General features: G+C 42.4%; 1 protein-coding gene across 1 annotated transcript in view; it reads right to left on the bottom strand.

The window, feature by feature from the left end:
- The window catches only part of wipf2a (WAS/WASL interacting protein family, member 2a), a 30,706-nt gene extending 17,961 nt beyond the window's left edge, over positions 1-12,745 (bottom strand). Inside the window, exons 1-4 of the mRNA XM_063199044.1 lie at positions 12,563-12,745; positions 9,625-9,811; positions 6,837-6,972; positions 3,372-3,509 (exon numbers count right to left, since the gene is read on the bottom strand). Coding sequence (XP_063055114.1) covers positions 3,372-3,509; positions 6,837-6,972; positions 9,625-9,687 — 337 coding nt within the window. The 5' untranslated portion in view covers positions 9,688-9,811; positions 12,563-12,745. The remainder of the gene's footprint in view (positions 1-3,371; positions 3,510-6,836; positions 6,973-9,624; positions 9,812-12,562) is intronic.
- Between the last annotated feature and the right edge of the window lie 668 nt (positions 12,746-13,413).

Here is a 13,413-nt window from a genome sequence, read left to right as displayed (position 1 = left end):
TGTCCACCACAGACGTGTTTTGGCCTTCGACACAACCTCAGTGTGTGAAAGGAATAACATTAAATGTTATATAGTACATAGTGCAGCCTTCTTTTCATTTTCACTTGTCTTTATGTCAAACCAGCACTCCATAAAGGAAACATTTTCTGTTAACAATGGCATTAGACTAAATATCGACTGTAGGGTTAACAAAGAAAACGTTCCGGTTCCATCACGTTCTTAAATGGCAATGGGTCGCAGCTTGTGTGACCTAGTAACACTATTAAGCGTGCCAACACCTTACACAATGTTAGTGGAGGTCAGTGTTGCCAGATCTGATCATATTTGTACCATAATTGTGTCCTCAGTACGATCAATGTAAAATACCTAAAGGGACACTGTGCAGGAAATAGTCAAAAAAGGTACTGCAACTATGCTGCTCATTGAAACTGGGCTGCCCATTTCCAAATTTGATCTTTTCATGAAAGTTTACTAAGTAATAAACTAATATTTTCTAGTATGGTCCAAGTACAGTCATTTTTGCAGTTAAATTGGCTATTTCTGGAAATTCAAAATGACGGACCATGGAGAAGATCCCCCTTTTCATGTATGAAAAGTACCATTTTACCAGTTATAATGAATACTTAGAATTTGATGGTGGTGGTAAGTATTCATGAAAAAGGTAACATTAGTGAATGGGCAGCATGAATTCTGGAAATAAACAACTAAAAATCTTGCACAGTGTACCTTTAACAAGTTTTCATTCAGTTGCCTTAAACAACCATTTGGTTTGTGTATAATAATTCCTTTTCAAAATACCCCAAAAAAGATCATTTTTGAGGTTTTGGTACGTGTTCAGCATTTTCTATTTGGCAACACGGGTGGAGGCTAATACAATGTAATATTTGCCATATTTGCATTAACATTTACATGAGTAAGAGCAGAGTAACGCATTGCCACAGAACCTGAACATGACTAAGCAGTGAGCGCTGCACAATGACAACAGCAGGAACTAACAGTCTAATATATCACATAGCAGATAGTATGGTCAATTCAGGTAAATTGGGCCACTTTTTTGCATATAAGTGAATGGCCCAAAGTGGCCCAATTTACCTGAATTCACCAGACGTTTGTTAGACAATTATGCAAGACAAACACTTTATATTGACGTTCATGCAAATCAAGAAAATGTTCATCCTGGTATTCAGGGCTCCAGACTAACTTTTTGCACTGGTTGCACTGGTGCGCCTAAAAATTTGTTTAAGGTGCACCAGCACAAAATTTAGGTGCACCCAAATGTTTTCACCACCCCATACACACACGCACCTCAGCTTAAAAAAATAATAATTAAAAATTATAACAATAGCAATAATAATAGCAACAATAATAGAATAATAATAATAATTTTAATTATTATTATTATTATTATTATTGTTGCTATATTTTAAAAGACCTGGAGCCTTTCATGTGCTATAGGCTAGTCTTCCAAATGTGCTCCTTGTAAATTATAAGGAGCACATTTGGAAGACTAGCCTATAGCACATGAAAATACATGACAGTAGGCTACCTAACACATCTTGGCTACAAGCGGTTTGGCTGGTAGAAAGGACCAAATTAGTAGCCTTTTAGCCAGTATGTGTTTGACTAGTAAGATCAACATACCAGCCTTTTCTGCAATAAGGCTACGCACACTGCACAAGCACAGAGTTACAATATGAAGATAGATGGATGGATGGATGGATGGATGGATGGATGGATGGATGGATGGATAGTTTTTTTTTAACAAACCCTGCTAAAAATGTCATGATTTTTAAAATCATTAGACACAAATAGCCTAGCCTATGTTTACAGTGGAATCTGAGGTGTCTTGTTGTTTTGTCTATTTTCTCGTTTTTGAGCGCTCTCCCTCTGCATAATGATTGTGGTAGGCTATCTTAGCAAGCGCTACGAACAGAGACGACAGCACTAGTGCGCTCTCTCTCTCTCTCTCTCTCTCTCTCTCTCTCTCTCTCTCCTCTCTCTCTCTCTCTCTCTCTCTCTCTCTCTCTCTCTCTCTCTCTCTCTCTCCATGTTACTGTATTCTCTCTCTCTCTCTCTCTCTCTCTCTCTCTCTCTCTCTCTCTCTCCATGAACGATGCCTTGCCGACTTACTGCAGTATGTAGCCTGCCCTAGTCGCTATCAAAAAAACTCCCTCAGAAGTCCCGACAGACTAGCGCGTCATCTGTTATTTGGCCAGCTCTGCACGCGGCTGAAACGGGCAATTATCCGCACCCGTCTGCGTTTTTGTGTGGCAATGTTTAATATCCGCTCAAGCCATTTAGTTTTTCCCCGTGATTGTGACTCTCTCGTGTTTAAAATATCCTCAAGTCATTTTGCTGTTTTTACCGTGATTGTAACTCTCTCGTCCGTTGCAAAACTCGCCTGGTTGAGAACACAAAACTCGCTGGCACATGTGAACTCGGATAGTTGAGCGAAGTCGAACATTCTATTCTGAAACGTCGGGCTGCCTGTGAACGAGGAAGGGGGAGAAAGCTACCGGTAGTTCAGCGGAGTTGAAGGAATGACCGCATCGACACGTTTTATTGTGTGATGATGGGCCACTACTGTAGAATGAATTAATTTTATGTCCATTAAAACGGTTGTTTGGTAATTGATTTTGTTCTACTGATGGCTGGTCGCACCGGTGCACCTAAAAATATTTTTTAGGCGCACCATTGAAAAAAATGGGCGCATATGCGACCAAATTGGTCGCACTCTGGAGCCCTGGTATTGCTTATGTTGTTAACCAATTAAACATGTCTCCAGCAACATTTCAGCAAGCAGACACTGCATTTAGTTTTCACAAATGCAGTGTAAGATTTTATTTGCATTTTAAGCTATGCAGTTGACCCAATTTATTCTGTGCGCATGATTCAACATGACAAGTTTTAGACATTTGCAATAACTCCTTCAGTGTTTTTCAGCGGAGCTCTGTGGGCGTGGATGTAGTGTATGTATGTATGTGTGTTTTTAAAAGCAAGCTTTGAACAAACAGCAAAAAGGTCACCATCTCTTAGCACAGCAGTCGCCCTTCAAGCCTTCACTAAAGGCCTCCCATTCATCAACATGACAGCATGGCTACAAGTATACAGGTCAATTGCATTCACACAAAAAGAAAAAAACTAATGAAACGCTCAAGGAAACACTACTCTACACAAACACTACTACTAAAAAAGGTTATTTCTTCTGTGCACTTTTTATGTTTACGTTTTGTACTGTCTTGTTTTTATGTCGATTGTCATCATTATTTTCTGGTGCAAGCCAGTTGTTTGTTAAGTGTACCTGTCCTCTTCACATCAATTCACATTTAATGTACGACAGAAATAAAATTGACGGTGACGCCGATACCCACCTCCGACTGACCGTAGCTTGGGCATGCCTCCGGCAAACAGGCCGCCCATTCCCATTGGCCCACCACCTCCTGAGGACCCGCCTCCTCCTCCTGAAGATCCTCCTCCTCCACCTCCTCCTCCACCTCCTCCTCCACTTTCTGTGGAAACATCAAAACCATTATAGCCTGGCCTTGACATCCGTAAACTTCCGTTCAATTGCCATTTCCCTACACCCTGGCTCTGATATTCTAGGGCTAAGTTGCATACAGTGCTGGCAAGGTGGTCTTAAGATCAGAGGGTTGCAGCCAGGTTCGAATCCCACCCTTACATAAACCTACACCTCCATCCATGGCTGAAGTGCCATTGAGCAAGAGATTGCCAATGCCAACATAGCCATTTCGCAAACAGTGGGAGAGAGATGAGGGAGGGGGTGGAACAATGATGATGCATGCATCACATATGGGCATATTGTACATCACAGCCAATCATTGGCCACTTGGTCCAAACATTTAAATATTCAACAGCGTTCATCCCTCCCGCCTGCCGTGCTCAATTTGGCAGGTTGCCATACTCTCAGACTTTCAGCTTTAAAGTCCACTTGTATTTCAAGCTCCAAGAGGAAGCCCAGTTGCTTGACTAAACTCTTTGGCTGAAGTGTAGTGTTTAAAGACCAATGAGGCTGCTCCGTGCTCCTTAATTGCAAATAGACCTAGAGGACTAAAAATACCCTTGTGTTCAGTGAAAATGGTGATATCAAATGATTTGAAGGAGTGCAACTCTTAATGTTTACACTGATGACACCTGACGAAGACCTTGCAGGTTGAAACGTGCCAAGTTTTTTCCTATTGAATCACGACAAGGGAGCTTTTGTTGTGTGTGGGTATTTTTTTACTTTTTCTTGTGCATTCTTTGATGTCATGCACCCACGGCAATTGCTCTTTGGCATGTGCGCGCACCTTACACTTTTTATCTTATGACTGATTTCACATCTATGTACATTGCTCGTCAATTTGGTTGATGGCAAACGTTTACTCTCAGAAATGGAAAATGCTGGTAATTGTAAACAACCTGTTATCATGACACAGGGAAAAAGAAACAGCACAGACACACAGGTTGTGCCTTAGTCATTCAAGGGTCAAGGAAAATACCAAGCCAACTTCCTTGTAACTCAGGCCAGGGTGCTTGTGCAAGAGTAAGCTCTGCAAGGACCTGCTGGGTCAATCATTAGCCGGAAAAACGCTGGGGATCAACTGCTGTTTTGGTGACATAATACAGTAGCACCAGTCAACCAGACAGCTCCTTGAATATGCACACTCAAGGGTTGCGAGACGATTCGTCTACTGAATTGTTGAGAGGGGACCATGAAAACCTGTTAAAATGAGCATTAAAAAAGCTGATTTACATTTCTAATATAGGCAGGCTGAAGGGACGTTTAGTTGAAACCGAAGGATCTTTAGCTCAATTTTAAGGACGTTTAGTAGGCTTTTGCGGTAGACGGAACGTCCTCGACGAAAGATCCCCTGCCTTAAACGAATGGTCCAACGCTTTGTTCGAATGGTCCCCTCTCAAGAATCCATTCGACGAAAAGACCTGTACCCCACTCAAGGGCTACAGTAGATGCTTTCAAATATTTAGAGCAGGCGTGGGACAAGAAGAACAGTACAGCTATAAAATAAAATGCCATGTCCACACACTCCATCCCGTTCTTTTTTTCCCCTAAGGGAACATTTTCGAGCTTAACACTCAGTTGGGAATAATAAGAAAGCTGAATGAGAGCAAGTGTTTGGATATGCCATTTTATTTGACAGTATCCATGGCTTAAGCTGAAATGTCAGGCTATCCCAGCAAAACATCATAAGATTTATGTTCGAGAGTGCAGCTTTGCTACTTGATTCAATAACCTGGTTTTATATGAACTTAATTATTTTAACTTTATTATAAACTTACTTCATCCATCCATCTTCTAAAAAATACAACAGATATAAATCAGTTATGAAGGCCTGAGGGTATTCCAGGTTTCACTGTACAGTCAACGCCTAGTCTTGCATTAACTCTGATATAGGAAGCAGGCACACAACCAAGTATGCTTAGGCCCTACCGTGGCTGATATGGTAGGGCACTCGTCTACCATGCGGCTGACCCAGGTTCGATTCCCGGCCCGGGTCCTTTGCCAGCCCTTCCCTGTCTCTCTCTCCCAACTCACTTCCTGTCTCTGCTTCACTGGGGACCCACTAGTTTGACGCCCTCTCGGTACTTCACATGGTAATCAAACATTTCAAACAAGCGATTTAAGGTTAGGGTTAGGTTTAGGTTTAGGGTTAAGGTTAGGGTTAGGGTTAGGTTTAGGGTTATGGTTAGGTTTAGGGTCGTATGACGTAAGCGGTAAGTACCGAAAGGGCGTCGAACTAGTGAGTCCCGCTTCACTGTCCTGTCTGAGAATTAAAAAAAAATAATAATAATAACAATAAAAAAAAAAACATGTGAGCTTAACGCTAGGCTGTTAGCTGAGTCAGTAATGCCTCTGCTCGGGTGTTGGGAAGGTGGCTGACGAACGCTGAAAGCCAAGTTGCAATTGCTGCTATACTTTAGCCTCATAAGGCCTTTGAAAGAAATGTCTGACGAGGTAAAACGAGGTTCAACGTCATACATCCAAGGCAATTCAACACATTTTCCTGGCATGACAATTCAAGAAGGAATAGTGCTGCATAAGTACACAGTGTCATTTCGTTGTATGCATTCAGTAGACAGGGGGTCCTTCAAATGACTATCGCCGGAACCAGTCAAGGTGGCCCTGCATTGCAGTACATCATATTATGAAGCATACTCATGTCGACATGTGAATATGAACCTACTCTCTAACGTGGGGGACACGGCCAGGCGAATCAAGCACAGCGAAGAGAAACTCAGTGTTCCATTGTGACAGGGTTCCCCGTTTGTAAACAATCCTTCGCTGCGCTGGATGCCCTGGATGTCCACTGTTCAACCGCTGATTGTTGGAAACTGCTGTCACGCTAAAAATGCACTCACATGGTTGGCTGCTTAGCATCTTGCCCCTCCTCACATCGTGAATGTTTGTAAATGGAAAACCTATCTATTAAACTTGGCTGAATATTTCCGCTTCGCCCCTAGTCACATGTCTTTGCCCCCACTTCACCTCCCTCAAGGGAATGAATGGCAAAGTTCACCGCGCTTGGCCAAATTTGCATGTACTTGACCCCGGTGCAAGATGGGAGCACTCCTGTCCATATTACTCAAAGCCAAAACATTACATTCAGGGCTCTAAATTAACAACTGCCAACAAGTCAAATGTAGAAAACAAAAAAACATTAGCCACTTTGACTGATAGGGAGTGTATGCGTGACAAGTAAAATTGAACATCTACTAGCCAAACGGGGCTAGTGATAAAATAAGTTAATTTATAGCCCTCCCTGATTGTATTTATGTTACACTATAGCATGCAATCTCAAACTGTCTGATACACTTACTACTGTCTATGATGGGAGCACTCCTGTCGTTGACCACTCCCACCTTCTTCAGTTTGGCCCCTTTGTGGATGTCCGAGAGAAGCGCCCCTCGCCCTTTGGCCTCATCCCGGCTCAGGTTGGGTTTCGAAGTGTTTGCCTGAGAGAGAGAGAGAGAGAGAGAGAGAGAGAGAGAGAGAGAGAGAGAGAGAGAGAGAGAGAGAGAGAGAGAGAGAGAGAGAGAGAGAGACACACACACACACTAATTAAGGACTTAGAAGCAACAACAAGTCATTTTTACAGCATCATCCTGGCTCAGATTGGGTTTTGTAGTGTTTGCCTGACAAAGACACCAGTTAAGGACTTTAAAGCAACACTGAGTCATTTATACAGCATCATCCCAGGTCAGGCTGTGCTGTTTACCTGTCAGGGAGAGATAAACGCAAAGATACCAGTAAAACACATTAAAGCAAAACGAAGACTCATCCCTCTCTGCTCAGTTTTGGGTCTTCTAGTGTTAGACAGAGAGAGACACAGAGAGAGGGAGTTTTGACATTATAGGAACACTAAATAAACTGAATGTTACTTCATCAACTTCTAACGTCTGAATTTGGTTTGCCACACTCTGTGGTAGGGCTGCACGATTATGGAAAAAAATCATAATCACGATTATTTTGGTCAAAATCGTAATCACGATTATTAATCACGATTTTTGATTTATAAATTATAACAAGATGAAATATAACCAAGAATGAAGTATATACGGGATAAGCAAAATAAAATGAATTGTAATAATTATGTAAAGGCAATAGCATGAAACTTAGGTGGACAGATTTCTGGCCAGAAACACCAGCCTGTCAGTATGTTATGGCTTCAAGGACGCTCTCAAAGGTATGTTACAATAGCCACGATTAAATCACGATTGAAATCACGACTTCGATTTCACAATTTTATCACGATTTTGATTATTTTTCGATTAATTGTGCAGCCCTACTCTGTGGGCTGTAGTATTATGACATAAGTTTCAGGTTAAGTCTTGTAGTAGTATACAATTTTGTTTCCAATCTCTTGGGTGGTAAAAGTGGCAAACATCTTTGAGTTGCATAGACGTTATTACTTTCAATTGCGAGCATGTCTCTTGCACACGAGCTACACTGCACGCGGACTGGGCAGAAAAGATCAACAGCAATCTACACAGTATGGCTGTTATGATAAAAAAGCAATCTCCCTGGCCAGTAAATGTACTACGTAGTATGTGTTTGCCGAAGAGAGAGGCGCTTTTATGGCATTAAGGACGGGAGTTTGAGTTGATCATTGTGTAAACAGAATAGGCAAATCATGTTAGGTGGAACGTGCATAAATCAAAATGGAAGTTGAACTCACAAGTTGTCCACAATGCAATGGTATGCTATGCGTGTTAAGATAAAAAAATCCATAAAATCCAAACTCTTGGGTTGCAGAAGCCAGATTAAAAAAAAAACCAGGTATTTATGAATGATTGATTCTGAATTATATTCTATGGACGCAGATTTTCTGTAGAACTTTCATCTTCTCAACATTCCCTTCACACCGATTACAAACCCATAAAGGTTAAAATCAGTCAGTGTCATGAAGGTAAACTTTAGAGGCGTAAGTGCTGCTACCCTCAAAAACATGTGACAAATATGTGTCATACATATGCTTCGACCTGAAGGAAGGAGAAGGAGCATCTGAAGAAGACTGTTGAGGTCGAAACGTTATCCTGCCATGAAATAATGAAATACAACAAAAAGGATTCTAAATGATTCTAAATAATAGTTCTCACTCTGAAAACTACAGTTGACCTTCGTCCTGCACCTTTTCCTGGGATGTGCACAATTCTCTCCTTCAACCATACATACATATGCTTCAAACGTCATTTCTTAAAAAAAAAAAATCTTCTCTGAGTTCAACAACAAGTTATTTTATGGCTAGCCAGCTTTTGAAAGGTGACACGAAGTAAAAGTGAAAGTACCTCATGCCACTAGTCAAAGTACGAATACATTTTTTATGATCATTTGACAAGCTCTGAATAATGGAGAAGAGGTACTTTTATATATATATATATATATATATATATATATATATATATATATATATATATATATATATATATATATTTTTAGAGGCTTTTTTATGCCTTTTTTGATAGGACAGTCTGAGATGGTGACAGGAAGCGAGTGGGACAGAGAAATGGGGTGGGATCGGGAAATGACCCCGGCCGGACTCGAGCCAGGGTCCCCGTGGGCATGCAAGCCCAAAGAGAAGATTTACTTTTAAACATTCTAAAAAATTACAGCATGATAACTCTATGGTTCAACATACTATATTATATACAACCAAAAGGTCAGCTGCTTGATTCTTATAACAATAAAAAATTTACATAAAACTCTTCGATGTGTACCAAAAATAAAATTTCTTTTAAGACCAAGGAAACATTTGCCAATGCGATACCAAGTGGAATGCCAAGAAAGTGTTTGGCTCAGGCCTACATGTATGGACAGGGCAAGTTGTCCCTGGCCACAAAGGGAGGGTCACCAGCCAGGACGTGCCCTCCTAGTGACGCAACTCCTTCAGCGTTTACTACTAGTCAGTTCAAGAGCAATGGAAGTACTTTCTGAGCCCCCAAAAAAGCGGGAACTCCTCCCACTTCGTCGGGAAGCAGACAACCATCAGCAAACCAAGGGAGGCGGGTCAACCATGCCATGTGAGAATGTTAATTGCTATGCTCTTAATCAGACCAATTCTCAAAGAGATTTGAAAGTCGATGATAATCAGGCTAGGGACCACTGACCTGGTTGAAGGTGGGCGGAGGGGGGGGTCCGGGCGGTGGCGGGGGTGGTGGAGGTCCGGGCATCCTGCTGGCTCCACAGTCCGCGTAGCGCCCTGCCTAGGCCACGTCCGATGAGGCGTCTGTGACGTCGCCCAGCTCTCTCTATGCACTTGCAAAATCTCACCGGTCAAGCACCACTGACCCACAACTGTGGAGAGGGAGAGGGAGAGAGAGAGAGAGAGAGAGAGAGAGAGAGAGAGAGAGAGAGAGAGAGAGAGAGAGAGAGAGAGAGAGAGAGAGGGAAATGGAGAAGAGACAAGGTTGAGAACCTTCAAACACATTACATGAAGAGAACAGCTTTGATTGCCTTACTCAAAGCAATACTGCAGTACTGCACCATTTGTAGAAATATATGGCCATTTTCCACCTTCCGTCAAGTTGAAGAAGCAAGCTTTATGTCCTGTCTGCTCATCCAAATGGTCTCTCGAGTATGGAAGCACTACTAGTACGGCTCACTGAATCAAACTGGACCACCAGGTGCCCAACTGGGGGCAGCCATGGCTCAAAGGTTAGAACGCTGGTCTTCAGATCAGAGGGTTGCAGGTTCAAATCCCACCCTTACCAGCATCTTCATCCATGGCTGAAGTGCCCTTGAGCAAGGCACCTAACCTCACATTGCTCCAGGGACTGTAACCAATACGCTGTACCTAAAATACCCGTAAGTCACTTTGGATAAAAAGCATCAGCTAAGTGTGATGTAACTGGTCTAATGCAGGTCAATGATACTTGTCAGTTTGGAACTAGGAGTAAGATCACCAGACTCAGATGATAGCTGGGAGAATGGTATTTAACTGATTTTGGACACAAACAACAAGGCATGGGCACACACAGACACACACACACACGCGCACACGCGCGCACACGCACACGCACACGCACACGCACACGCACACGCACACGCACACGCACACGCACACGCACACGCACACGCACACGCACACACACATGCACACACACACACACACACACACACGAAAGACAAGTGTATGGAGCAATACTCAACACACCCACTCACATAAGCTACTACATCCACACAAGATATCTGACATACATACAGTATACAAACCTCAATAAGAGTGCAATCGTCCGGTATTCCACCTACACTATTTTAAAAGTGTGTGGTTTTGTTTTGCTCTCCTCTCACATCCAACGCTAAGGTCAATTGTAGAAGTCTTGCTGCATTTTGAGAAGACTGGACCACAGACAATGAAAATAAAACCGTTTTAAGAAGAGTCTACGTCACCAAAGCTGGCCGAAGAAGAGTAATCCCCTCCACCCTCTCCATGTATGTTTGACTTGTCACTTAGGAGTTAAGTCCCACATAACACCACACGCCGGTTGTCTCTAGCCCCCCAAACCTGTTCTGTTTCGTTCTCCTTGTCTTGACTGCCTGCCTGCCTGGTGCTTGAATGAGTCAAAACTTCCGGTTCCTCACATGCCCTCCTCCCATTCTCCTCATCCCTCCCCCGATGAAGCCGCCCGAGAGCAACAGAACACTACAGGTACAAGGTAGGTAGGCCGCACCTTCCAGCAACGACCGTCAGAGTAGAGTTTCTTTTTTTTTCTTATTATTCTATTCTCTTTCTCTGAAGCAATGCTACACCTACCTCCCTGTCCGCCCGGGCCACAGACATCAATAGCCTGCCTGCCTACCTGTTGTAGGAATGTCACCTAGCCAGCTTTTGCTTTTCACAGCAGGTGCGTGGCTTGACGCCTTGCAACACCCAAAACCTCACCGTGGTGGGGAGCTCTGTACAGTAACAGTTTTCTATATGAATGAATAGAATCTGGTAATTGGATTGGGGGCAGGGTATTGTTGACTTATCACTGAAGAGGTTTATTATAAATCAGACAAATAAACAGAGAAACTAACAGAACGCAGTATAAATGTAGGCCTTCTGGGTTGAAAATGTGGGTTAAGGCATGGAACAGAGAGAGAGGAAAAGAACAGAGAGATTCTTCATTCACTTGTAGGCTATGCCTTCTGCAAGTATGTACACGCACGGTGCAAGGTACAGCTCTACGAGATAAACCACGACGGCACAAGTGTTGTTTTTTCCCCCCACAAGACAACTGGGTAGACAGTCAAAATATCACAGAACTCCGCAGAACATACGTTTAACGCTTGACATTGCAGTTTGTGTTTGTGTGACATTTGGGAGCACAACCCACACAATACTTTGCATCTGAAGCCACAACATTTCGTGTGAACTAGGAAATCGACTAGGGGGGAAAGGGAACATGCACGTCCAGGTATGACGTTACAAGACAATTTATGGAAAATGTGTAGTAATGTCGTGTCAGCAAAGGCAGAATTGGGAAAAATAGAGATAGCAAAGTAATTTCTAGTCCACAGCTTTCTGTCATAGGCATATAACCTGATTAGCCTACAAATCAGATTATGAAAAGGTAACCTAAACAATTTTGAAGGTAATATTTCTGTCATGCATTCCAGTCAAAACCTTATGACATGACGGCTACCATAAATCACGTCAAATGTTTCCTTTAGGTGCGTGCATTTAGATAGCTAAAGCGTTACAAGATAGAAAAGCTACGATATTCGTTGTTTGCTCTGCGATCAATTACACAGATTATAAGGTCTATGCAATATCCACATCCACAGTCTAACAAACTGCTGTCAACGACAGGTTACCGTTCTAGTATGAGCTAACAAGAGTTCTTTTTTTGGGCTTTTCATTACTGCACAGGACAAAAACAACGTTGATTGCACGCAACAATGTCGCAAGCATATGGCTGTCAGAGAAGCAAGTTCACAAACTCGAGACAAAATAACAAGCTAACAACTGTCAGCCTGTCACTGAAAGCGACCGTAAACGTTCCAAATAACACAACACACTTGGCGCAATGTATCGTAAGCAAAGAGTTTTCGGGTACTGACCGTCATGTTGATGAATATCAACTGGATGTCCGAATCGACGTTCCGTAACAGGCCGAGATAAAACTAGAACTAGAGTGAAATCTAGGGCAGTAGAAAAGTTTTGGGACTGCTTGCTTGCCACTACGTTTCTCTCCGCGCACTTCGTGGCTCCTCCAAATGCAGTTCTCCAAAGACCCGGAAATTGGATTCCTAGTTCAAAATGGAGGCAGATTGCTGAGCCTCGGCAGCAGGGGGAAAAGTGATGAGAAAAACAGCGACATCCAATGCTCAGGCACGCTCACCTACTCTGCAGGTCACTAGGCCTACTGTACTCAGCATATTTAATGGCTCAAACCATGGGGATTTATGGTGGTTGAATAACCAACAGCGGATGGGAACAAGCACCAGCAACCAGTCCCATGTCGACACTTTAAAATAAAAAATAAACATGATGGCCATATAATTAGAATATCCTGAAAAAGTTGTTTTATTTCCATAATTCCATCAATAATGTTTAACTTTCATGGATTGTATATGCGTTGCCCACATTATGAACTAGGCTATTCCAATCATTCATTTGTTTATTTTGACATAGCCTTCCAGCTCCAAAAGAAAAATGAATTGAGAAATTCACATCATTAGAATATTGTAACAAAATCACAAATTTCTTCAGAAAAAAAGAAAGAAATTCGGGTCACATCAAATCATTTGAAATTTGGTAGGCCTACTTTCTACATAACATGTCAATGTTCAATACTTGGTTAGGACTGTCTTTCTTAATAACTGCCTGATGAGTTTGACATTGAAGTCAATGGCAGAGGCATTGCATGGGAGTTATGGAAGCCCAGATATCCTTAATGCTTTGCTGACAG

Source organism: Engraulis encrasicolus, chromosome 1, assembly GCF_034702125.1.
Source record: "Engraulis encrasicolus isolate BLACKSEA-1 chromosome 1, IST_EnEncr_1.0, whole genome shotgun sequence".
In the NCBI taxonomy this organism is placed as follows: Eukaryota; Metazoa; Chordata; class Actinopteri; order Clupeiformes; family Engraulidae; genus Engraulis; species Engraulis encrasicolus.
Note: the sequence above shows the minus strand (reverse complement) of the source record. Positions and strands in the feature narration are given on the sequence as shown.